Source organism: Polypterus senegalus, chromosome 11 (assembly GCF_016835505.1).
Source record: "Polypterus senegalus isolate Bchr_013 chromosome 11, ASM1683550v1, whole genome shotgun sequence".
Lineage (NCBI taxonomy): Eukaryota > Metazoa > Chordata > Cladistia > Polypteriformes > Polypteridae > Polypterus > Polypterus senegalus.
Window position 1 is genome coordinate 17884478 of NC_053164.1, and position 25781 is coordinate 17910258.

Here is a 25781-nt window from a genome sequence, read left to right on the forward strand (position 1 = left end):
GGGCACACACACACACACCCACACACCAAGCACACACTAGGGACAATTTAGGATCACCAATGGACCTAACTTGCATGTCCTTGCAACAAAAATCTTTTTAAATCATCAGCCATTGATATTTAACCAATGTTATCTGTTACCTCGTGCTTATGGATATTTACTGATTGGAGCCTGCAACAGATCTAAGTAAACAAAGGTTCTTTCTAGGATCTTCACGTAGATGGCTCTTTTGGAAACCAAAAATGGTTACCCTATGGCACCGCTCTGAAGAACCTCTTTGGCACCTTTATTTTTAAGAGTCTACCTAAACGAACTGGACACTGAGGAAAATCATACCAAAAAAAAAATGGTCCGCATGAGCTAGGTGTGAAAATGACTTCAAATTAATTTTGAGTAGTGCGGCAGCAGTAAGCTGTCCTTCAAAGGATAGTGAGCTACCTGAAAAAGTAATGTTAAACAGCGAAGAGTTCATTGGCATTCAGTGCAGGTGAGCACCGGTGCAATGCTAAATATCCATAATCGTAACAATTTACATCTTTCGTAGAGATGGGAAAATGATAGCGAAACGTCAAAGCTTGTGTCAGTCAATCTGAAGCGTAGTAAGTCGAACCACTGTGTCACAGCCTGTGTTAAAACGCCGCTGTCATGTAACCCGTGACGTTTGAAGCTTCAAACGTCATCAGTGCTTCACCGGACACTTTATTGCTTTGACAGCATTTTGTCGGTTTGACACCTTTGGCGCTAAATTAACAGGTAGCCTATATAAAATGCATCATTCTCATACAACAACGTTGGGTTTTGAGGAGAGAGAGATTTGGAGAGCTTTAGTGACAGATGGCGACCAACAGCGGAAAACGGCGTTGAAATGTTAAATAGTATAAATGGACAAGGAACTTAGCGGGATAAAATGAACACAGATTTTTTCTGACCTTTCCCTGGTGACGTGAGACTGAAACAGTGAGTGCTGCTTTACTGGCGCTCTTGAGAGCTTGACTTGACCTCAGTTAACCACCAGATGTCGCTGGTCATACTGGAGCTGAGGCTTCAAAGCTTCATGAGGCTTAATTTTTTTCTTAGTATTTCTATCTATTTTCCCATCACTAATCTTTAAGACCAGTGATAACATGGTTATCATAAGATCATAATGAACACCCTGAGTGAGGGCTTTAAGTAATTTAGATCACCTGACCTATTGTAACTATCCCATCAACAAGGGCGAGGGGGTCTTGCTCATGGCTGCAGTGATTTCTGTAACCTACTAAATGTCTCATTTTCGAAGATTCTGATTTTTTTTAGACACAATGAGGAAGAAGCTTCAGAAACATCATGGGGCTTCATCCACACATCGCTACTTTTGACTGTGCGCTTTTTTTTTTTTTTAATCTCTCTAAACATCGGACATGTGTGCTACATTTCTGATGACCACGCCCACTCGCGTGGAACGGGCTAAGATGCATACGAGATAATTCACCTGCTGTTGCCGTTCTAAAGTGCAGCGTTTTCTAATTCGTTACGAATGTTTCGTTTAGTTTTACTGGCATATATTCCAGGGGGACGACTAGCATTTGTGATCTGTGTAATAAAATCCACACTTCAAACGTTTCGATTCTATTTCTAGCGAGTTAGTGCACTGAGTGGTGGAAGTCCAGTAGCTCCGCCAGCTCGACCTCCTCAGTCGTAATTAATTAGCAGCACACCTGGTGGCCACTTAGAAAGTGAGGCGGGTCACTTCAACAGTCCTGGTTTGAGGTTTAATTCTGGTTTGGTCTTTTTATTTATTTATAATTTCCTTTTTCTCATTCCGGGTCTAAAGCCGTAAAGTTTTTGACTTTCTAGGGCGGCGTGACGGCATATCAGCTTCCCGTTGGAGTTGGACCGTGTGGTGCAAGCCATGGCGAGGCCCGGATGTTGTGACGCTAGGGCTGCCTTCGAAGGTTGCCGAAAGGTAAAACGCGCGCAGTTTTTAATTTTCTCAATTTGCTAAGCCTGTTTTACACGACTTCTATTTTTGTTTCTGTAGAACTACACAGAATACAACTCCTCCGCTACATTTAACTCGCACCCAACAAATGATTTGTATTCTTAGTGATACTCGACACTCATTTCCTTTTCTACCTTCGTGCTTGTTTAATAGACGCAGCTCGATGTGCAGTTAAACCGCGCAAATCCGAATCTGCCGTCTTTCTCTTGTGCTACCGCGAGAGTTCGACGTATTCCTTCAGGTACGCGGGAAGGCCTAGTCAGTGTTCAATACAAGACTTGTCGAGGTTACTCATGTTCATACAGTAATATCATTACAGTTGTCTCCAGCAAATGCAAATCAACGTGCAACCTCTTGGCACTATGTTCAGTGAGTAGAACCTTCTCGCCTTGATGACATTAAATATATGTATTGGATTCGTCTCCATAATCCGCATTCTAAAGTGAATTGTAAACCAGATTATCAAACCTAGAAATCTCCGCGAATAACTTTTTATGTGACCGTGTATACCAATAGCCGGGTTACTGTTAAGGATTTTGCCCTCTGTCAGCATCCGCATGTATTTTCGCCACGCACACTTCAGCAGCCCCGCCTGGAAGCGTCCGTAAATTATGAAGAGGCAAATGTTCGGGTGAATTCATGATTTCTTCTCCGGGTTGAAATAATCTGTCTCAATATTTCAGATATTGTTAAATGTTTTATTGGCTAACTAAAAAGATTACAATATACAAGCTTTCGAGGCAACGCAGGCCCCTTCAGGCAAGATTGGGCCTGAGTTGCCGCGAAAGCTTGCATATTGTAATCTTTTTAGTTAGTCAATAAAAGGCGTCATTTTGCTTGGCTTTTTTCTACATTCATAATGGCTAACACGGTACAATACCCTAGTACTTAAATATGTTTTTTTAAAGAACTGGAACTAGAGCTCTAAACTCCGGGACACAATCTCGAGAGCAGTACGATAACGTATTTAAAAGTAACGAGCAACCTAACGCAGTAATTATATTAACGACGTAAAAAATAACTGCGTCGTTGTTGTTCCAGAAGCACTGCATGTATAGCAAGAAGTAGTCGTACCGGAGCCCATTGTAGACCACAGTCTCGGAGCCAAGAAGAAAAGACTACTTTATGCAAAAAAACAAAACTGGCGTCTTGCTTATTTTCGGGTTCATGGTAGCCGATGATGACATATATAGATAAATAAATATTTATTTACTCATGCTTAGTTTAATGGTGTCGTAGCATTTTGACAAAGCAGAATTCCAGACGATTAACGTGTCCGTGTAATGCGGATTTTTTAAGAAACCATGTGTCTGCCTTAACCGGGTTATTCACACCTTAACCCACTTAGGGTCCCAAAAACCAGGGGCAGAAGCTGTAGAAGCCCCCCACCCCCCATGACTCCACTGGAGGTGGAGTTATATAACCTAATAAATACCATTTTATTTGGATTGTTGCAATTGCACAGTTCTGTACTGTATATAATTGATTTTTAATTTACACGTGATCGCAAAAAATAAAGATGGTGGATAGATGAGGGAGATCAGACCAGAATTGTTAGTGATATGCCGAGTTTTGATTGATGTGGCCAACATTAAAGGGTATAATTTGGTACTTAAGCAGAAGTGTGTGTGTTTTTTTTTTTTTTTTAATAATATATAAATGATTCACAGGGCCTTGCAGTTAGGAGACCCAGGTTCACTTCCGGGGTCCTTCCTGCTTGGAGTTTGCATGTTCTCCCCATGTCTGCTTGAGTTTCCTCCGACAGTCCAAAAACATGCAGGTTAGGTGCATTGGCGATTCTAAATTGTCCCAAGTCTGTGCTTGTGTGTGTGTGTGTCCTGTGGTGAGCTGGTGCCCTGCCTGGGGTTTGTTTCCTGCCTTGCACCTGGTGTTGCCTGGGATTGGCTCCAGCAGACCCCCGTAGTTAGGATATAGCGGGTTGGATAATCGATGATTCACAGGGGCTGCTATGGGTGTCGGTGTAATAAATTTAAGATGGAAGAAGACTGGATTGAGGAGGGAAAACGGATAAGAAAGTTGTAAAAATGTCTTATGACCAGGCTAAGGGCAGAAAAAAGGTACACCACCAGTATAGGGTCAGTGTAGGCCATACCTACTCACATTTGTAGCTTAGGTTTTCATTCTTTTTCAAATGAAAATTAGGCAATACTACATATATAGATTTTAATATACATATATTGATTAAAATATCAATTATAAACCTACATGGAAAAATTGACGGTGTTTATTACTAGTAGTTACATTTTAAGTATTTTGAATGGATACATTTTATAGAATACATCTTCCTAATTAGGGGAGAATATTTCAAGCAAAGTTAAGTGCATTCATTAAAGTAAATAGCAATGTGAGTTTGGGGCTCTGAGGCTAAGGATCTGTGGTATCCAGAAGGTTGCCAGTCTGAATCGCCATTACTGGCAGAAGAGACCCTACTCTGCTGGGTCCTTGAGCAAGACTCTTAACATGCAATTGTTCCAGGGGCTCTATATAATAGCTGACCCAGCGCTCTGACCCCAGAAATTCTATAAGGCAAAATAAAGAACAAAAGAAATGTGATGATTTAATGATATGAAATGTATTTTTGTTGCATATTCTTTTTTTATTTCATTGACCCTGCATGCAACACGGAGTAAACCCTGAAATGAAAACTGTCACTTTCACTCTTCAATATGGAGGATGGTTTTTATTGTATACTGTGTTTTGATTGGTGAAAAAAGAGTAGCGTGGACAACTTTCAGTCATCAAGTGCCACATTTACAGTAGTGGGGTTCAAATGCAAACTCCTAATGATGAGTTTGGATTTTCTTGAACTGAAACGGCCATTTCGCACAGTATTTCTGGGTACCTTTTTCATGGACTTGTGTCCAATGTGCACAGTCACAATGTTGAATATGCTTATGAGCCGCACGATTCACAAGTAAAGCAAAGCACATATATCAAATCTGTGGATGATTCACAAAAAAACTACTTGCTCTCATCTTTGAGTGTAAGTGACCATTTTCATTTCAGGGTTTATTTGATGTTGCGTTCAGCGTTGCTGAAATAAAGAAGTAAGCAGCAAAAAGGTTCATATCACAGTTATTTATACTCATTTAATTGTCACAGTTTACAGTATTAAGATTTTGCATATTTAGTTTGGTTGGAAATACTCCCGTCTCCCCCCCTACCCCACTTACCTAAAAGCTGAGAAAATTAAAATCGACTTTAAATTTTATCAATCAGAACCAATCAAAACATCTGACTTGCCTTACAGTAAGCAACTGTATAAACAAATGCATTAGTGAATTTAGTTCTGCAGGTTAGAGGGAAAGGTTAACAATGACTCGACAAACAAACCGTTTAGGTTTTGTTAGCGGAGGGAAATGACCAGAAATGCAAAATGTTCCAGTGTTGGATGTCGGCACTGAGAAGTTTGTGCTTTGAAGATGTCAAAATTATGACTTTGCTGTTCTATAAAATGATTAATCAAAATTATAATCAGTATTATTTGGGCATTTGTTCCTTGAGATGATCTGGTATCTCATATGCATCATTGAAAGGAAGGCAGTCAGTTTATTTTTTCCATTTGTAAGTGGATTTAAGATTGAATGATTTTTGTTAACACTATATGTTGCCAAAAAAAAGACCCATTTTTCATGGGTATTACTGGACTTACAAAATGTTATTTAAAATAATGCATATTTAATCTTAATAAAAATTTTAGGCTCACTTGTAACAAATTTATGCACACTGTTTTCTGAAATCCTTGCACCCTCTACTTCCAGAAGGATGGATAATAATTTTTAAAACTGAGGTAGTAGTAGCGATTTTTGCAAATTTAACAGTATTGGGGTTTTATGGGTACATAATTCTTGAAGTTATGAAAAAGAGTAGTGGAAACTAACTTAAGAAGGGAGGTGATGATTAGTGAGCAGCAGTATGGTTTCATGCCAAGAAAGAGCACCACAGATGCAATGTTTGCTCAGAGGGTATTGAAGTATAGAGGAGGCCAGAAAGAGTTGCATTACATCTTTGTGGACCTGGAGAAAATCTGGAGTGGCATAGAAGTATGTAAGACCTGTACAGGATATGTATGAGGGAAGTGTGACAGTGGTGAGTTCTGTGGTAGGAGTGACGGATGCATTCAATGTGGAGGTGGGATTACATCTGGAATTGGCTCTGAGCCCTTTCTTATTTGCAATGTTGATGGACAGGCAGACAGACGAGATTAGACAGGAGTCCCCGTGGACTGATGTTTGCCGATGACCTTGTTATCTGTAACGAGAGTAGGGAGCAGGTCGAGGAGACTCTGGAAAGGTGGAGATATGCTCTAGAGAGGAGAGGAATGAAGGTCAGTAGGACCACTGAGAGAGAATACATGTGTGTGAATGAGAGGGAGGGCAGTGGAATGGTGAGGATGAGGGAGTAGAGCTGGAGAAGGTGGATGAGTTTAAATACTTGGGATTAACAGTACAGAGTAATGGCGATTGTGGAAGAGAAGTGAAAAAGAGAGTGCAGGCAGGGTGGAATGGGTGGAGAAGAGTGTCGGGAGTGATTTGTGACAGATGGATATCGGCAAGAGTGAAAGGGAAGGTCTACAGGACGGTAGTGAGACCAGCTTTGTTATATGGGTTGGAGACGGTGGCACTGACCAGAAAGCAGGAGACAGTCAGCTGGAGGTGGCAGAGTAAAAGATGTTCAGGTGACCCATTAGGGTTGTGTGACGAGGATGGACAGGTTTAGAAATGAGGACATTCGAGGGTCAGCTCAGATTGGACGGTTTGGAGACAGTCGGAGGCGAGATTGCATTGGTTTGGACATGTGCAGAGGAGAGATGCTGCGTATATTGGGAGAAGGATGAGATAGGATAGAGCTGCCAGGAAAAAGGAAAAGAGGAAGGCCAAAGTGAAGGTTTATGGATGTAGTGAGTGATTGAGGAACTGCAGGATTTAACAGAGCAAGATGCAGAGGACAGAAAGATATGGAATAAGATCATCTGCTATGGCAACCCCCAACGGGTTCAGCCAAATGAAGGATAGTAGGTTTCATTAAGAACAAGTGAAACTTTTCAATATTCCCCCATCAAAAAAAAGTCTGTTCCTAGAATTGATTAGTGAAGAAAAGATAATCTTAAAAATTGCCTATCTTGCTTCAACTTCTATAACCATTTTCTGAAATGCTGGTACAGTATCTAGAATCCATACCACATTGCCTGTAGAAAATGAGGCTTCTCTAACATTAGGTTTCATTTTCCGATTTGTTTGCAACTTTTAGACTGACACTGAGCTACATAATAAACGCCTACTGCTGTCATTTATTAATGTAAATTTAAGCTGTTTTGCTTTGCAAATGTGATATTTTATAGCTGTAGTTACTAAGTAGCTTGTCACCAGTTGGAGGTTTTGGCATGTGGATCCTAGCATACAGTTTTCCAGAATTATACCACGTCGTGTGTTGTAAAAGTCTTTAAAATAAAAGGGCAAAAAAAAAATAAAAATCACTTCTTTTCATAGTCATGTGTGAATGCCTTGCATCCTGGTACACTTGCTTCACACATAAGAAGGTTCAGTGTATAAAGGTGAATGACATTAGCTACATCTTGTATGTCTCATTGCTCATAGAAGCGCTTTTTTTTTTAATTAATCCTTTGAGGTAAAACAAGGCAATAAAGGCTGCTGATAAACCATGAGGCAATCTGATTGCGTAATGAAGCTTTTTTTACTTGGAAACATGCAGTCCTTCGGTCTTCCCAAGATCAGGGTTGTGACCTCAGTAGTTTGTGAGTACCAGTAGGTTCCTGTGTCACAGGTGCTTGACATGCAGCAGATGCTGGAATGTTCATTCTTCTTCCTATCATTTAATTTGTTTGCTGCTCGGCCGGTATCTCTGCTCTTTTTTTCTTTCTGCCATGTCATCTTTGCAATGTTTCCCATAAAGATGCAAACCCAAATAACTTTTGCTACCACTAGCCTTTTTTTTTTTTTTGCTTCATCAGTGCATTTCACAACTCAAGCTTTCAGTTAAAACCGAAGCTCAAACTTTTGGGAAAAAATACAAAACCCGCTGTTCTACACATCTAAGTAATCAACGTAGACTTCTACATTAAAGTTTGCCGTGTACTGTGTATTCAAATTTATTTAATATATGTAGCAATACAGTGCATTTCTCATTCCAACATATGGTGCCTAACATTTGTATTAATTAAATGCATTACTACAAATGTTTAATGTACAATCTGGAATGACCGAGACAGCATCCATACAGATACACTTAATAAAAGGTTAAGGTGGATAAATGACCATCTTCCTTTCAAAGAAATCTGCCAGACAGCAGTTATCCCAGTGCTTCATTGTGATTACTTCTATAAAGATACTTCCAGGTATTCTTGGGAGGCCGTGTTGTCAGTGAAACAAATTCCTACTTTTAATGTATTTAAGTGGGTTGTTGAAGCTGTAATCCATCCCTTCAATTTCTGAGCTTAGTTTTTCTGTCATAGAAACACTGCAAGTGTGCTCCACCTCCAGAAGCAATGATTGCCAGGTTATGATTGATCCTGGGTATATTGTCAGTCTATTGTAGGATACACTTGTGCAAAAGCTCTATGGACTCTCTTTATTTTACTGTGAATGTACAGATAATTTTTTTTGAGCTACAGAACATGGTCTTTAGTAGTGTATGTGACTGTTTTTAAGAACTCTGAAAGGAAGCTTCCTACAGTTGTCCACTGCCTGCGAGCAAAAATGTGTTTATAAAACCAAAAAAAAAAAAAAACCCTACAAATTTAACATATTCTGTCCTATTATAGCCAGAAGAGAGACGAGCACCTCTGAAAAGTTGGGGGAATATCTGTCATTTCTCCAATGTCCGCCCCCTGCCACCAGAAGAGGATGGGTCCAGTTTGTTTTCTAAATTGGACCTGGAGAAGCGAAGAGTAAGTGAGAATCCTTGATGTGTTTAATAGTAAATGTTTAGAGATGTGTTCCAATAGTTTATTTCATTGGAACCTCAGATTTCCAGCTTTCTGAATATTTTTATTTCCGCAGAAACGCAAAGATGGAAAAATGCAGGGGTGCTGATGATATTTTGATGGAGACCTTTGCAGAGAACACTTGGGTTTGCAGGCAAGCTGGTATGTGTCTATTTTTCACAGTCTGAAAATCAAGAATGGTAAGGCTGGTAACAGCAGTTTGTCTAAATGGGGCCAGAAGTGTGGCTGAAGGGGGTACCCCTTTAAGTTCTGTGTCAGACTTTTTGCTCCTGTCGCTTCATGTGCAGTTTGTATAATATTATAGAGAATTTTATCCTGAGATTTCAGAAATTCTGAAATATGTATGGGTTTTATTTTTTTAGCCCAAGTATAAAAGGATGTTTGTGGGTTGATTGAGCTTTTTTTTTTTTTTCTTTCTTTCTTTCTTTGAAGCATAGCCAGTGGAACTGAAGTTAAATTTATTTATTTCTTTTATTAAAAAAACATGCTTGGATTTTTGTTTTTTTGTAATTTGGAGTGACTTTCAATAACCTGCACTGGTCCTTTTTAGTCATATTTCTAATAGTTGCACACCTTCAGTATATATTAGGTGTTTTTAAGGTGTGTGTATATCTGTTATATACGTGTGTGTATATATACAGTACTGTGCAAAAGTTTTAGGAAGGTGTGAAAAAATCCTGCAAACAAAGAATGCTTTCAAAAATGGAAGCGTTAATCATTTTCATCAATCAACAAAATGCAGTGAATGAACAAAAGAAAAATTTAGATCAAATCAATATTTGATGTGACCACCTTTTGCCTTCAAAACAGCGTCAATGGACGAACAAACTGCCTTCTGCTACAGCCAAATATTTCAGATTTTGACTCATCAGTCCAGAGCACCTGCTGCCATTTTTCTGCATCCCAGTTCCTATGTTTTCATGCCTACTTGAGTCTCTTGGCCTTGTTTCCATGTCAGAGGTATGAGTTTTTGGCTGCAACTCTTCCATGAAGACCACTTCTGGCCAGACTTCTTCGGACAGTAGATGGGTGTACCTGGGTCCCACTGGTTTCTGCCAGTTCTAAGCTGATGGCACTTCTGGACATCTTCCGATTTCGAAGGGTAATAAGCTTGATGTGTCTTTCATCTGCTACACTAAGTTTTATTGGCTGACCACTGCGTCTACGATCCTCAATGTTGCCCGTTTGTTTGTGCTTCTTCAAAAGAGCTTGAACAGCACATCTTGAAAACCCAGTCTGCTTTGAAATCTTTGTCCTGGAGAGACCTTGCTGATGCAGTATAACTACCTTGTGTCTTGTTGCTGTATCAACCTTGCCATGACATGAAACTGTCTTCATGAAACAGCATTTTTTTCACACCTGCCTAAAACTTTTGCACAGTACTGTATATATTCATATTATTTGGATTTTTGTTTATCATTAGCTGAGCTTTCAAAGTAGCAACTTCCTTTTAATGTACAACATGCCTTATGGAAACAGTAGTGTTTCAGCAGTGACATTAAGTTTATTGGATTAACAGAAAATATGCAATATGCATTATAACAAAATTATTAGACAGGTGCATAAATTTGGGCACCCCAACAGAGAGATGACATCAATACTTAGTTGAGCCTCTAGTCGCCTCCTTTGAGTGTCTGGATGGAGGTATTTTTAACCTTTCTTCCATACAAAATCTCTCCATTTCAGTTCAATTTGATGAAAAATCTGATTAAATTTTATGCCATTTACCCAAGTATTCAAAAATTTTAGTGTTCAGACTTTCTAACATGACTGTGTATGTCTACACTCAATAATCCATTCATTATCCAACCCGCTATATCCTAACTACAGGATCATGGAAGTCTGCTGGAGCCAATCCCAGCCAGCACAGGGCACAAGGCAGGAACAAATCCCCAGGCAGGGCACACACTAGGGACAATTTAGAATCGCCAATGCACCTAACCTGTATGTCTTTGGACAGTGGGAGGAAACTGATGTACCTGGAGGAAACCCCCCGCAGACATGAGAAGAACATGCAAACTCCACGCAGGGAGGACCCAGGAAGCAAACCCAGGTCTCCTAACTGCAAGGCAGCAGTGCTACCCACTGTGCCACCCTACTCAATAATCCATAACAACAAAACAAAAACGTGTTTTCTGAAAGGTTTGCAAATTTCTCTTTCATATAAGTTTTCAGACCTTAATTTAGTACTTTGTGGAACCCATTTTTGCATCACTTCAAGCCTTCTTGGGTAAGTCTCTACAAACGTTGCACACCTGATTTTGGGCAGTTTCTCCCATTCTTCCTGGCAGATCCTATCAAGCTGCAGTGAACAGGATGGGAACTTTCTATACACCTCTATCATTAGTTCTCTCCACTCATGTTCTATAGGTCTGGGCTTTGGCTGGGCTACTCAAGGACAATCAGAGACTCCTCTTCACGCCACTCCAATATTGTCTTGCCTGTGTGCTTCAGGTCATTGTCCTACTGATAGGAAACTACTCGCCCCATTCTCCGGTAGTGTATACTCTGCAGTGAATTTTCTTCACATGTCTCTGTATTTCCTCATTTCTGATCAGCCACTGAAAAGCCCCCTGATCACTTGATTCTGCCACTAATGCTGTATGCTTCACTGTGATGGTGTTAAACAGGTGATTAAGTCCAGACACAAAGCTTGGAGTTCTGCAGAAACCGCTCAAAGCAGAAAATTTTTCCCTTGTGCTTAAAGTCCTTTAGATGCTATGTGGTATACTCCAAGAGGGGGGTGGTTTTGTGTTTTACTCAAGAGTGGCTTCTGTTTTATTGATGAAAAGCCCCTGAGATGGTCTAAATACTTTATATGAATGAGAGATTTCAGCTCTTGATTTTTAATTTTAAAAGCCTTTCTGAAAACTTTTAATTTTGACATTATAGGTAATTGAGTGCAGACTTATTAACGAAAATGGCAAATGTATCCATTTAAAATGAATACTACCTGAATCCACTGTGTGTGTGTGTATATATACTGTATATTAGTGTGTGTGTTATAATAGGTTTAAACATATTTTCATTTTGGTTGCTAAAAAAATCTGTTAATGTTGCTGTCTGCTTCTTTGAATTTTTTATTTTAGAAATCCTACATGCTGAAGATCGTTTATGGTATTGTGGCCTTTCTGTTAATAGTAGCCTGCCAGCCATGCAACAGGTTATGAATGATCTGGAAGAAGCCATGCAGAGTCTTGGCTTGTTGTTTGAACGGGAGTATTCCTGGGATATCTTCTGTTCCATGATGGTAATGTACTATTTGAATTTTACTATGACAATCTGTATGATGCTTAGTGTCAATCTGCATAACGTTTTTCGGTACGGTTTATCATGATGTTTCCAAAAACCCAGTGTAAGAGCCAAATATTTTAAGTTAATAAGTTTACCTTAGTTGTGTTTTAATTTGAATATAATTCAGGTTCCAGAAAGATCATGAATTTTGTTTGCCCTCATAAGCTAACAATTTAATGAAATGTTCTTAATGCTCTGCTACTTCATATTTAAAGTAAGACAGCTTGAAAGAAACATGAACTATTAACAACAACAACATTTATTTATATAGCACATTTTCATACAAAAAGTAGCTCAAAGTGCTTTACATAATGAAGAATAGAAAAAGAAGACACAGTAAGAAAATAAAATAAGTCAACATTAATTAACATAGAATAAGAGTAAGGTCCGATGGCCAGGGTGGAGAGAAAAAACAAAAAAAAAAACTCCAGACGGCTGGTGAAAAAAATAAAATCTGCAGGGATTACAGACCATGAGACCGCCCAGTCCCCTCTGTTAGACAGAAAGGCATTAAGCACATATAGTTTTCTGTCCTTATATACATAGGGCCTAGTGTTACTATATAGAAAGTTTAAGAAGTGTAACTTAGACATTTTAAGCCCTAAACAGAACATTATAGACAATGTTTCTTGTGTGTATATTATCAACTTAATTTTTGTGTGAACCGTTTGCTTTGAGTTTCTTTAAAACTTTTAAAGCAGACACTTGGACTGTGGAGTTTAGTACAAGTCAACTGCTGGAATGCCTTTCTACTATCTGTATTTTGAGCTATCTGGAAACCTGTAACAAACACCACTGCACCTAGAATTAATTTTCAACTGAAAAAAAAAAAACAAAAACCTGATTAAATTTTAGTGAAATTTTGGTCAAATCTTTATGAAATTAGAAAGAATACAAGTCTATCCAGCAGGGGGCACTAGCTCCCTTACTGGAATAAGTTATTTTGTTTTATGGCATGTTACTTAAACTGAAACTATATAGATATATTAAAAGGCGATACCCCTCCCTTAGTGATACAGCGGTAATAAATCACATAGGAGAAATAACTTGGCTTTCTTTAATGACGATTTACGGTATATAACAGACGAGGAAGCCATGACAAGACCTTGTGTAGAGTCTGCTATTTTCGTCGCTTTGTTGGAAGGATTTTCAGGATCGGATAACATTATCTCCCATCCGTCCGTCTGCTTCAAAAGTGTGCCGGGCAATATTCCAAGGCTTTATACTTTTTCTCCATGTGCAGGCCCCCACTTAGGTAAATCATGCCATTCCAAACAAGGAAAAGAAGATCCAATGTCATGCTGAGTCTGACACACAGAAATAGTACAATGCCCATTTTGCAGTTGTCCCTTTCTTGTCTTCTAATGCTTGCCTAGCAGTTCTATATGATGAGCCCCTGTGTGCTAAATCTGGCCTTGTGTTAGCTGAACATGTGAGTGGATGTATAAAATATTTTTTGTACAGAGTACAGTGACATATTAAACTTATGTACTTATTACAGCAAGATGTGAAAATTTTGAAACCTAGGTTTTAAAAGTAAAAGATAAGAAAAAATCTCTACCCCAGCTCTCTCAGACCGGTGGGGGGCAGAAAAATTAAAGATTGCCATGGTAGGCATAAGAAAGGGTTGCAACTAAACTACAAATTCCCCTTGGGATTAATAAAGTATCTATCTACAAAGCCTGCAACTAAAAAGATGATGTTAAAGGGCTGAAAATCTTAAAAGAAGTCCATGTCACTATCATTTGCCATCCAGCTCTTGACTACCTGAACAACAAATAGGAGATATCCTGCTTTAATGCCTGAAATGCCTAAATCTGATGCAGAGTTTGTAAAAGACTGGGCTATGGAAAAAGGCCAGTGACCTCTTGGTTTCTATAGTGTCAATGAAGAAAAGGCCTCTTTGACATGCAATTCAGTGCAAAAGTTTCTGCAGTCCTGGACAATTGCATATTTTGTTGTGGTAAAGGAAACCAGGGTAGAGTGGATTCCACATAAATATAAACTAATCCTCGAAGAGAATGTCACACAGTAAGTCGGGAAAACCAAGGTGAGAAATGTATGGCTCCTACAGTAAGAGGGGGATCCAAAACACACTTTAAAAGCCATTATGAATCACCTCTAGGGACAAGAGGAATATTTTTGGAATGGTCTTTATAATCCGCAGACTTTAACATCATTGACTGTCTGTAGTTTGATCTTAAATGTGTGGTGCACACAAGACAGCCCACTAACCTCTTTTAGCTAGAAGTAATCTGGAAGGAAAAGGGGTAATGGTTTCTGAAACAAGAGTTCAAAAATGTTTGCAAGCTGTGATTTTGCTGAATGGTGTGTTACTAAGCACCGACTCAGTATTGTGCCGATCCTTTTGCAAATGTCACATTTTTAGTTCATCAAATTGTAACTGTACATTTTAACAATTTCATAAAGAAATTCAATGTTTTATTTGCTGTCAAAGATTTTATGAAGGTGGATACAAAGGGACAATTTAAACGTGTAAAGGACAGTATTCTGAAAATCTAGAGAACAGAAGTGGCAGTAGAGAGTTGGTGGCTGGTCTTCTAGAGTAACACTTTTTGGGTTTAACGTTTTTGACAGTTCACAAATTGAAAATGAATGTGTTCGGAGGAATTTGTGAGCAGAGCGAGTAATTTTAAAAATCATAGTCCAGATTTAAAGTGCAGAGGATGAGATGGCACGCCAGCAGATTAAATGTAAAGGCCTGTAAGAATATCTTGCATAAAGCAGCATGCTTAGTGGAGACTTGATTTAAATAGTGAGATGAGGTGGAAAAATGAATTCAGAAGGTGGGTGCCTTGGAAGTGGAGAATGAATTGTATACGTCTTAAGAAGTGATTTCTGTTGGATGTGTAAGAAGAAAGGGGTTGGAGGAGAAGAACCTGGCCTGCAGCAACTGCAATGCAATGCACGATGTGTAGAATGACCAGTACATGGATATACAAATCTGTGTTTGCAACTGTCCCAAAAGTAAACTTCAAAGTCAAATGTCCCTTGGGAGCAGTCTGCATCTATATGATGATAAAGTGGAGCCAAGTAGAAAAATCTGACACATTCTGACAAGTTCCATCAAGTCCAGTACTGTAATTCGGATCATTCAGCACACTAATATGTAACACTTTTGGTTGCAGTGATAGCTCTGATATGACACAATAGCACTTTCTCTTGCATTGATTTACTTGGTTACTAAAAAAAAAAAAAAAAATTCTGTATATTGTCCCCTTTTTTTTCTTCTTTCTTTTAATTAAAGACCACTCTGGATCACATCAAGGTAACATACTGTATTTTTCAATTATAAATACAATATTTATGCTCGCATTAGTTTTGATGGACAACAATTATGAGAACATATTTAGGAAGCACAGAAGCTAATAATCTGGGTGTTGGAAATATAAAAACTTGAGTGTTTGTTGTCGAGTATATTGTGTGGCTCAAAAGAGCATGAAGCGATAGTCTGAAAATTTTGTTCATTAAGAATTGTTAAAAGGCTTGTTTGTGAATGATTTTTGTTTGCTGTCATACATTGATTTGCTTAATATATTTTCCAGAAAAGACAGTCTCATTATGTTTTTGAACGTGCAGAACTTCCTAAGGGCATAACTGTGGAGATGCGTGCTCTACTAGTGGACTGGCTGATTCAGGTACATGTAAGTAATGGCCAGTCATGTCTGACTTTTGTAGAAAATGTTGCTTATTTATTCCAGCATGAGTCTGTTTTAAAATTAATGGGGGCCCTTTTCAGTTTAAGTGCTATGTTGCAGAGTGAAGTTTTCAAAATTTAAAATGTCTCTTGAGGTAGTTTATCTGCTTGCCCCACCACTGCTTTAATGGTAAATGCTGATCATTATCATTGGGATCTATGAAACCAGAACCCGATTAGAGGGTATGTGCTTGCTAATTGAGTTTTGCAGGATTCCTTCAGGTGTGCAGAGGAGACCCTTTACCTATGTGTGCATCTTCTCAACTCCTGCTTGTGGCTCAGCAAGGTTAACCCGTCCACCTTTCAGCTGCTTGGAATGACATGCCTGTTTATTGCATGTAAAAAAGAAGAATGTCTGCTGCCAGAGGTATGAACTGGGGCATGCCTATTTTAGGGGTGGTGTGTCTTATATAAAAGAAGGATGTGAGTTAACTTTAGACAGTCACTGCCCAGACATGATTGTCTGTCTTTGGAATGAAAATGTGTTTCTTCCTTTCATGGTTTGTCCAGATTTATGCATTTTCTATATCACTTGGCCTAGAGAGTACAGTCAAGGTGTTAAGTAGAAAAGACCAGACTTCTTGCCTTTATTTTATGTCTGCCCTCTACCTTGATCTTCCCAAATTTCTGAGATCATCCCTTTTTAATATTCTCCTTTGGCACACTACTACAGGTGACACAGACTGACTGTTTCATTTAGTGTTTTCTTTAAAAGGCCAACCTCTGCTTCACTGTCATGGTGAAATGCTGATTTCTATCACTGGAGGAGACCGGGTACTTAGAGATTCCTTTTTGTCTGTCTCAATCTTCCATCCATGTGATAACTTAAAGTTTTGCATTATGTGTTGCTAACCCCTCACATTTTTAAATCTCTTTGGGTTTTAAACTCCTGGCCATAATTGCAAAGTATTTTTTTTTTTTTGTATTCTTTTCTGTAGGTGAGAGCAATGATGGCAGTATGCTAGTAGTTAATTATTGATTTTATAAATCTGGCTTGCTATTCTACGGATTTCCGCTATAGGCTTTCCTTGGTCCCTCATCAGTTTCTTTCTGTCAAGGGTGGCTACCTTTTCTTTCCAATACAATTTTTTTTAATCATTTATTTTTTTTAAAAAAGCTTTGTTTCTTCATATTTGAAATGCTTGGTCGTGTTTTAGGATTTTAGTACTTTTGGTGGTTTCATTGGGTGCTGTTTTGAACTATACTTCTGTTTGTTTGTTAGACCACAGAACTGTGCTTTCTAATGGAGAATAGCTTTTCAAAGAAACAATTGCTTAAAATGGAGAGAAAAATCCTAGACACCTTGAAATTTGATGTCTCGTATGCCCAGCCTCTACATTTTTTGCATATAGTAGCCACTGTTGGAAGATGCAAACAAAAGGTGAGAGATTTTCGTTTTCTTGGTGGCATAGTGGATTTTTAAAAGGCATCTTAAACTAGATCTTTGCGCACAATCATAAGGCTTGCTTTTTTTCTCCACCAATTAGGAAGGTGCAGAATGTTTAATGTAATTAATATTTAAACAGCCTGTCCCTGCTCTTCATACACATAATTAACAATTTAATTTTTCCTAAATTTAAAAAAAGTTTGCTGTATGATGGACTCTGGATTAGAATTACACCACTGCTGTTTTTTTGGACATTTTGTACCAGTGATATTTACTTAAGAGTTTGGAGTGTAATTAGTCATTTTAGTTAAGTTTACTTATTGAAGACAATTTTCCATATGTACCGAAATGTCTTCATTACTTTCCATTTACAGGTCATATTCCAATGAAGTAATTTATATTAACAGTACCTTTTTTAATGCTTTAGCTATCGTTAAAACCAAGTTTGCATCTTGTAGCTACTGCATGGGGCTCTAAAAGTGGGAATTTCTAAAGTATCCCTCCTGTGTACATGATTGTAGGATTACTAAAACATCCTAGTATGCACTGCATCAGATATGTTTTGTATGTTGTCCTTAAGGTATTTTAAATCCGTTGTAAAATTTGAATGCTATTTAAAAATGTTTTGCCAGCCACTCTTGGTACTGTGTTCTTGTGCATGTTCGACACTGCTGAGGTTTCTCTCCTCTTCTTTTTTTTTTTTTTTTTTCCCCTCAACCATTGGTTTTCAGTTTTTTTTTTTTTGGGTGGGGGTGGCTTGCTACAGAGCTCTACAACAACCTGTATAGCAGAATAAGATGTTTGCATTGTATTGGATTGACAGAGGTTTTTGGGAGCCAAAGCAAACAGCATGAAGCTGAGAGAATGAGAAAAGGAGGAGGTGTACATTAACTTTAAAGTGAAACTCTTCTTGTTCTCTACAGGTTATCTTTCTGGCAAAATACTTCCTAGAGCTGACCTTGTTGGATCCAGAGTACACACTTTATGAGCCAGCACAACTAGCAGCTGCTGCCCTTTGCCTTTCAAGGAAGTTATTGAATAAAAACTGTTGCTGGGATGAAGAGGAGGCTTGGGCAAGAGCTGGACAACTCTACTCTTTCAGGTGACCGGACTATGGTTCAGTGGTGTGCAGTAGTCCCTGCATATGCCAAAGATTAAGCAATCTTTTGTCAATTCATTCTTTTTTTTATTTAATAAAATGACAGAAGGGTAGTGTAAAAAGATGTGACTGAGTTGAATAGGTAAGTGCAAGAACACTAATTCAGACATTGACTAAAATTCATTTACAAATGTATTTCAAATGTTTTTGGTCAGTGAGCATTTTTAACCCCAAGAAAACCGATACTTTCAAATCTCTCTCCAGAGCCATATACTTCTGAAAATGCTATCTGGGCATTGCTTTGTGGATGGGGGGAAATGTAGAACTTTGAAAACACACAGACTCATTTAAGTTACTTAAAAGTTAGAAGCTATGCCCATTTTCCCCACACAAAGGAATAAACTGGAAATCCCTACTTATTGGATTGTTACCCTTTCAAATTTAGCCACAGAAAACACTTAAAGTTCTCTTATAGTAATGTGAGCAGTTCATAGATCCTGTATCCTATCATAATTTCAATTCTTCTAGTAGCTTAGTCATTTTATGAACTCCATTGTTACATGGAGTTTTTTTTTAAATAAGTATTACACGTAAGGAAATTCAAATTGTCAATGGGGGAGGACATTGCATGTTTCCAGGTATTTTCTCTTTGTACTCCAAACTGTAAAATTAGTGAATAGTCAAGTAATGAAAACCTTGACTTTGGATCTGGAAAGAAGTGCTGGAATTATAACCACCGTGTGTGTTCTTTTCTATAACGTCTAAAATGGTCAATTTGGCAAACCTGGGTATTGTGCCAAAGTAGGTCACAACCATATACTCTGCTGTTCAGCCATTTTTTGCAAGATGGATTCTATATTGTGTGAATCATCATTTGTTTATGTAAAAGATCAACTAATAATTACAGTCATATGAAAAAGTTTGGGAACCCCTCTTAATTCTTTGGATTTTTGTTTATCATTGGCTGAGCTTTCAAAGTAGCAACTTCCTTTTAATATATGACATGCCTTATGGAAATAGTAGTATTTCAGCAGTAGCATTATTAGATTAACGGAAAATAGATACTGTATTAATCCCAAGGGGAAATTCAAATACTCCAGCAGCAGCATACTAATTAAAAAAAACAATAAATTAAAGAGTGATAAAAATGCAGGTATAACAGACAATAACTTTGTATAATGTTAATGTTTACCCCGAACCAAGTGGAATTGAAGAGTCGCATAGTGTGGGGGAGGAACGATCTTTTCAGTCTTTCAGTGGAGCAGGACAGTAACAGCAGTCTGTCTGGAGATTATACTGTTCAGAGGATTCTCCATGATTGACAGGAGCCTGCTCAGTGCCCTTCGCTCTGCCACAGATGTCAAACTGTCCAGCTCCATGCCTACAGTGGAGCCTGCCTTCCTCACCAGTTTGTCCAGGCGTGAGACATCCCTCTTTATGCTGCCTCCCCTGCACACCACTGCATAGAAGAGGGCACTCGCTACAACCGTCTGATATAACATCTGATAACATGCAGATGTTCTACCAGACGGTTGTGGCAGTGCCCCTTCTACGCGTGGTGTGCTGGTGGCAGCATAAAGATGAAAGACGCCTCACGCCTGGACAAACTTGTTAAGAAGGCAGGCTCCATTGTAGGATTAAAGTTGGACAGTTTAACATCTGTGGCAGAGCGACGGGCACTAAGCAAACTCCTGTCAATCATGAATAATCCACTGCATCCACTTAACAGTGTCATCTCCAGACAGAGGAGCAGCTTCAGCAACAGACTGCTGTCACTATCCTGCTCCACTGACAGACTGAGGAGATCGTTCCTCCCCCACACTATGCGACTCTTCAATTCCACCCGGGGGAGTAAATGCGAACATTAATTCTATTTTAATTTTTTTTCATTTTTATTACTATTTAATTTAATATTGTTTCTTTGTATCAGTATACTGCTGCTGGATTATGTGAATTTCCCCTTGGGATTAATAAAGTATCTATCTATCTATCTGCAGCATCTTATTGCAGATGTTGAAGGGCGCCAGCCTTCTAAGGAAGTATAGTTGGCTCTGTCCTCTCTTGCACAGAGCATCAGTATTGGCAGTCCAGTCCAATTTATCATCCAGCTGCACTCCCAGATATTTATAGGTCTGCACACAGTCACCTCTAATGATCACGGGGTCCATGAGGGGCCTGGTCCTCCTAAAATCCACCACCAGCTCCTTGGTTTTGCTGGTGTTCAGTTGTAGGTGGTTTGAGTCGCATCATTTAACAAAGTCCTTGATTAGGTTCCTATACTCCTACTCCTGATGCAGCCCACGATTGCAGTGTCTTCAGCAAACTTTTGCACGTGGCAGGACTCTGAGTTGTATTGGAAGTCCGATGTATATAGGCTGAACAGGACCGGAGAAAGTAGTGTCCCCAGTGGCGCTCCTGTGTTGCTGACCACAATGTCAGACCTGCAGTTCCCGAGATGCACATACAGAGGTGTGTCTGTAAAATAATCCACGATCTATGCCCCCAGGTATGAATCTCTACTCCCATCCCTGTCAACTTGTCCCTAAGAAGCAGAGGTTGGATGGTGTTGAAGGCGCTAGAGAAGTCAAGAAACATAATTCCTACTGCACCACTGCCTCTGTCCAAGTGGGAGAGGGATTGGTGTATGCAATATGCATCATAACAAAATTAGACAGGTGCATACATTTGGGCACCCCAACAGAGGTATTGCATCAATACTTAGTTGAGCCTCCTTTTGCAAATATAACAGCCTCTAGATGCCTCCTATAGCCTTTGACGAGTGTCTGAATTCTGAATGGAGGTATTTTTGACCATTCTTCCATACAAAATCTCTCCAGTTAAATTTGATGGCTGCCATGCATGGACAGTCTGCTTGAAATCATCCCATAGATTTTTGATAATATTAAAATTCAGGGGACTGTGACGGCCATTCCAGAACATTGTACGTTTCCCTTTGCATGAATGACTTTGTAGATTTCGAACTGTGTTTTGGGTCATTGTCTTGTTGGAATATCCAACCCCTGTGTAACTTCAACTTTGTGACTGATGCTTGAACATTATCCTGAAGAACTTGTTGATATTGGGTTGAATTCATCCAACCCTCGACTTTAACAAGGACCCCAGTCCCTGAACTAGCCACACAGCTCCACAGCATGATGGAACCTCCACCAAATTTGACAGCAGGTAGCGGGTGTTTTTCTGCCTTGCAAAGCACTTTTTGTTATGACCCAAAACTCAATTTGCGTCTCGTCAGTCCAAAGCACTTTGTTCCAAAATGAATCTGACTTGTCTCAATGAGCATTGGCATACAACAAGCGACTCTGTTTGTGGCGTGAGTGCAGAAAGGGCTTCTTTCTCATCACCCTGCCATACAGATGTTCTTTGTGCACATTACACTGAGTTGTAGAAGGATGTACAGATGAACCATCTGCAGCGAGATGTTCTTGCAGGTCTTTGGAGGTGATCTGTGGGTTGTCTGTAACTATTCTAACAATCCTGCACATGTACTGCTCCTGGATTATTCTTGGCCTGCCAGACCTGGGTTTAACAGCAACTGTGCCTGTGGCCTTTCCATTTCCTGATTCCACACCTTACAGTTGAAACTGATAGTTTAAACCTCTGAGAGAGCTTTTTGTAGCCTTCCTCTAAACCGTGACACTCAACAATCTTTGTTTTCAGATCTTTTGAGAGTTGCTTGGAGGATCCCATGCTGTCTCACTCTTCAGAGGAGAGTCAAAGGGAAGGAAGCACAACTTGCAATTGACCACCTTAAATACTTTTTACCACTCCTGATTGGACACACCTAACTATGAAGTTCAAGGCATAACAAATTAATCCAACCAATTTGGTGTTGCAAGTAATCCGTATTGAGAGTTGCATGCATTCAAATCGGCAAAATTACAAGGGTCCCAAATTTTTGTACAGCGAGTTTTTCACATTTGATTTAATTTCATACAACTAAATACTGCTTCACTAAAAATCTTTGTCTGGAAAACACCCCAGTACTCGGATGTTCCTAGGAAATGAAAGACATACCACTGTTATCTTTTTTTTTTTTTTTTGTTGAAAGTAAATTATGCAGGCTGAGAGGGGTTCCCAAACATTTTCATATGACTATATATGTGTGTATATATATGTATATGTGTGTGTGTATATATATGTATGTGTATGTGTGTATGTATGTATGTGTGTATATATATGTATGTGTATATATGTATATGTATATATGTGTGTATATATGTGTATATATATATATATATATATATATATATATATATATATATATATATATATATATATATATATATATATAAAATTAGTGTGTGCGAAAGCTTTAGAAATTTTGTAATTTCTGCACAAATTTTAATTAAATTAAGACTTGCATTTAGACCTTTATCAAAATCATGTCTTTCATGAAAGTAAAGAACACTTTTTCATTCATTTATTGATCGATACCATATGTAAAGGCATATTATTGTGTGGTAAATATTTTTCTTTCCACAACTTTTTGAGCATAATCTCTTCATTCTGAGGGGAGTAATGCAGCTATGGGTTGGCTCAAGGTCAGTGTAGTTTAGTGTTGGGGCTAGCACTCTGTGCTGTTTTTAAAGGATGTGTGATCCTTTAGTTGTCCCCCACCCCGCCAACCATCTGCCCCTCATCACAGGCAGCAAGTACAATTATTAAATACATTACATTAAGAAAGCTGAACAATTGGCTAACTAATTATTTGACTCCAGCACTGGAGCAGCCGAATTTAGTGCCCAGTATTGTGCATCACTTGGCATAACGTTTTGATTGAAATTTTGGTTTGGTGTCTAATGTGCATCAATTTACATATTTTGTTTGTACCTAAAAAGCAGATTCACACTTTAATTTCACCTTTTTTGACGAACTTCCAATGCTGTCTAATAAAATTGGACTTTTTTACTTCAAGTTCATTTTTTGATTTAATCACAAATCAAATCTTGGATTAGTAGCAGCAGCAGTATTGTCACAAGTACAGAGTAGAATGGAATTCTTACTTGCATGTCCATCCAGGCATTTTCCAGATCGGAACCATTACTTTAAGTTTGCTTGCATAATCCTGGTTAATTTTAGCTATAATTTCAGTAAATTAGGCATTTCTATTTTCCCACTGGATGTAATATCACAAACAGGATAGGTTTCTGAAAAATGGAGCTGGCTAGACGGGGAATGTACAGAAAATTTCTTCATCTTCTACCAGTTTCCGCTTGGTGTTTTGGCTTTTTCCTTCCTGTTCCCTCTTTAGCTAGAAAATTTATTCTGGTAAGAAATTCTTGCCCAATTTAATGCACACAATCTATAATTTTCATGTATATTAATCTAAAATTAGTAGAATCTGATGTTGAGCGTTTTTGTAGTTTCAGAATGTGTTTTTTGCTAGTCGTCCATCTTTTCTCTGCTTATGTTTTTCAGCAAAATAATGTTAACAAAGATCCAACAACGAATGCTAAAGGCAGCTGCACAGGCCAGTTCCTTGGAAACACAGGCCACTTTCCTGAAGTATTCTATTCCAGAGCGGCTGAAGATCAGCAGCCACCCGGCAATTTTCTATGCACATCCTCTCAATGAGTACTCCTAACATAAAGCCATAAGTGCTGTCTAAGAGTCTGTGAGACTTTCTGAAGTCATCCTGGTCTGGCGGCCTTAATGGCTGCTTCTGTGTCACGAGAGTGGAGAAATTTAAATGGGGGCAGAAGCTTTGGAAATACTATTTTTGGTTGTAATTAATTTAGCCGCAATACAAACACTTCTGCTTAGCTTGATTATGGCCTAGATACTTAAGCAAGCAAATGGCTTCTTCTCACTCCATTAGAACAAAATGGCTTCTTTAAAGTGAGCTGGCATGCAGTAACCTGTAAGTTCTGTGTTCCCTTTTCAGAATGTGAAGAAACTGAGCAATGCAGATTTTATTTTCTGTATCAAATCATAGCATATTAGATGTTACTGTCTATTTTATGTTTTTGTACAAAAGCACAGCTGAGCTGATATTTGCTTTCATTTGACATTTACCTTAAATCTATATAAATACTGTGCAATATTGTGTGTTACTGTGTGAAAATATTGTAAATACCTGTTTTATGTTTAAATATATTTAAACTGTAGCAAAGATCAGAGTTTTATAATTATGAGAATAAAGAATATTTTAAGAATGGAAATGTAATAAAAAAAAATAAAGTGTTTAGTATTTTTGATATTTTATGAAAATTCTTTTTTTATTTTTATTTTAATTTTATTACAATCCATACAAAGCAATCAAGATTTTACAAAAGAAAAATTGAGTTAAGAACAGATCGATCCCCACCCTGAGAGAGAGAGCAAGCCAAATAACGTTAAATTTAAGGCTTGTAAACATACCTAATTTAAAAAAAATTCTCTGTGCTTTATGAACTTATTTTAAAATATTACTGATTAGATCCTGCCATGTTTTGAAAAAGGTCTGTACAGATCCTCTGAGTATTTGATTTTTTCCAATTTCAAATAATATAACACATCGGTTTCCCACTGACTTAAAGAGGAGAGTTTGGATTCTTCCAGTTTATCAGAATGAGTCTGCGTGCCAACAGTGTAGTGAATGCAATCACAATTTGTTTGTCTTTCTCCACTTTAAAACTCTCTGGAAGAACCCCAAACACAGCTGTTAATGGGTTAGGAGGGATTGTGAGTCCAAGGCTATCTGACAGGTAATTAAAAATTTTGTCCAGAATAATGTTAATTTGGTGCAGGCCCAGAACATGTGACCTGTTGAGGCTGGGACTTGGTTGCAACGTTCGCAGGTTGGATCATGCCCTGGAAACATTTTGGAGAGTTTTAGTCGAGACAGATGTGCTAGATATATAATTTTGAGTTGTATAATTGTATGCTTTGCGCATATGGAGCTTGAGTGAATTCTCTGCATTGCTACTTTCCACTCCTTTTCTGATATATTAATTGAGAGATCTTTTTCCCAGTGTACTCTTGGATCTTTGAAAGGAAGGGATTGTAAAAGGATTTTATATATTGTAGAGATGGAGTCTAACTCCTTGAAATTGAGCAATAATTTTCCAGCATGGTTGAGGGTGCAAGATGAGGAAAATCTGGAAGGTTCTGTTTAACAAAGTTCCTGATTTGAAGATAGTGAAAGAAATGTGTAGCTGGAATGTTAAATTTGGAATGTAATTTTTCATAGGATGCAAAGACGTTGTCTATATAAAGATCTCTAAGCAAGTTAATTCCAAATTTTTTCCAGATATTAAAACTGCATATGTTTGTGAAGGTTGAAAGAGGTGGTTCTCTTGCAGAGGTGCCACAGAT

At 38.4% G+C, this 25781-nt stretch overlaps 1 protein-coding gene across 5 annotated transcripts; it reads left to right on the top strand.

The window, feature by feature from the left end:
* Window positions 1-1473: 1473 nt before the first annotated feature.
* Window positions 1474-24623, top strand: LOC120539745 (cyclin P). Of its 5 annotated transcripts, none has more exons than XM_039770128.1 (11): window positions 1474-1760; window positions 1837-1945; window positions 8784-8909; window positions 9022-9107; window positions 11337-11462; window positions 12056-12216; window positions 15827-15925; window positions 16190-16345; window positions 17201-17359; window positions 18289-18467; window positions 23904-24623. In XM_039770128.1, the coding sequence occupies exons 3-11, from the start codon at window positions 8839-8841 to the stop codon at window positions 24067-24069; spliced, it is 1203 nt and encodes a 400-aa protein (XP_039626062.1). In that variant the 5' UTR covers window positions 1474-1760; window positions 1837-1945; window positions 8784-8838; the 3' UTR covers window positions 24070-24623. The 5 variants fall into 5 exon arrangements, with proteins under 5 accessions (XP_039626062.1, XP_039626061.1, XP_039626065.1 ...); XM_039770127.1 differs by having other exon boundaries at window positions 1474-1749; XM_039770131.1 differs by lacking the exon at window positions 1474-1760 and having other exon boundaries at window positions 1767-1945.
* The last annotated feature ends 1158 nt before the right edge of the window (window positions 24624-25781 follow it).

What these genes read in the sequence shown, in the direction of transcription:
- LOC120539745 (XM_039770128.1), top strand. Translation starts at nt 8,839, where the DNA reads ATGTCCGCCCCCTGCCACCAGAAGAGGATGGGTCCAGTTTGTTTTCTA. An exon ending in TTGGGTTTGCAGGCAAGCTG is followed by an intron (nt 9,108 to 11,336) that starts GTATGTGTCTAT and finishes CATGTTCTATAG; the next exon opens with GTCTGGGCTTTGGCTGGGCT. An exon ending in AAGAATGTCTGCTGCCAGAG is followed by an intron (nt 16,346 to 17,200) that starts GTATGAACTGGG and finishes TTTGTTTGTTAG; the next exon opens with ACCACAGAACTGTGCTTTCT.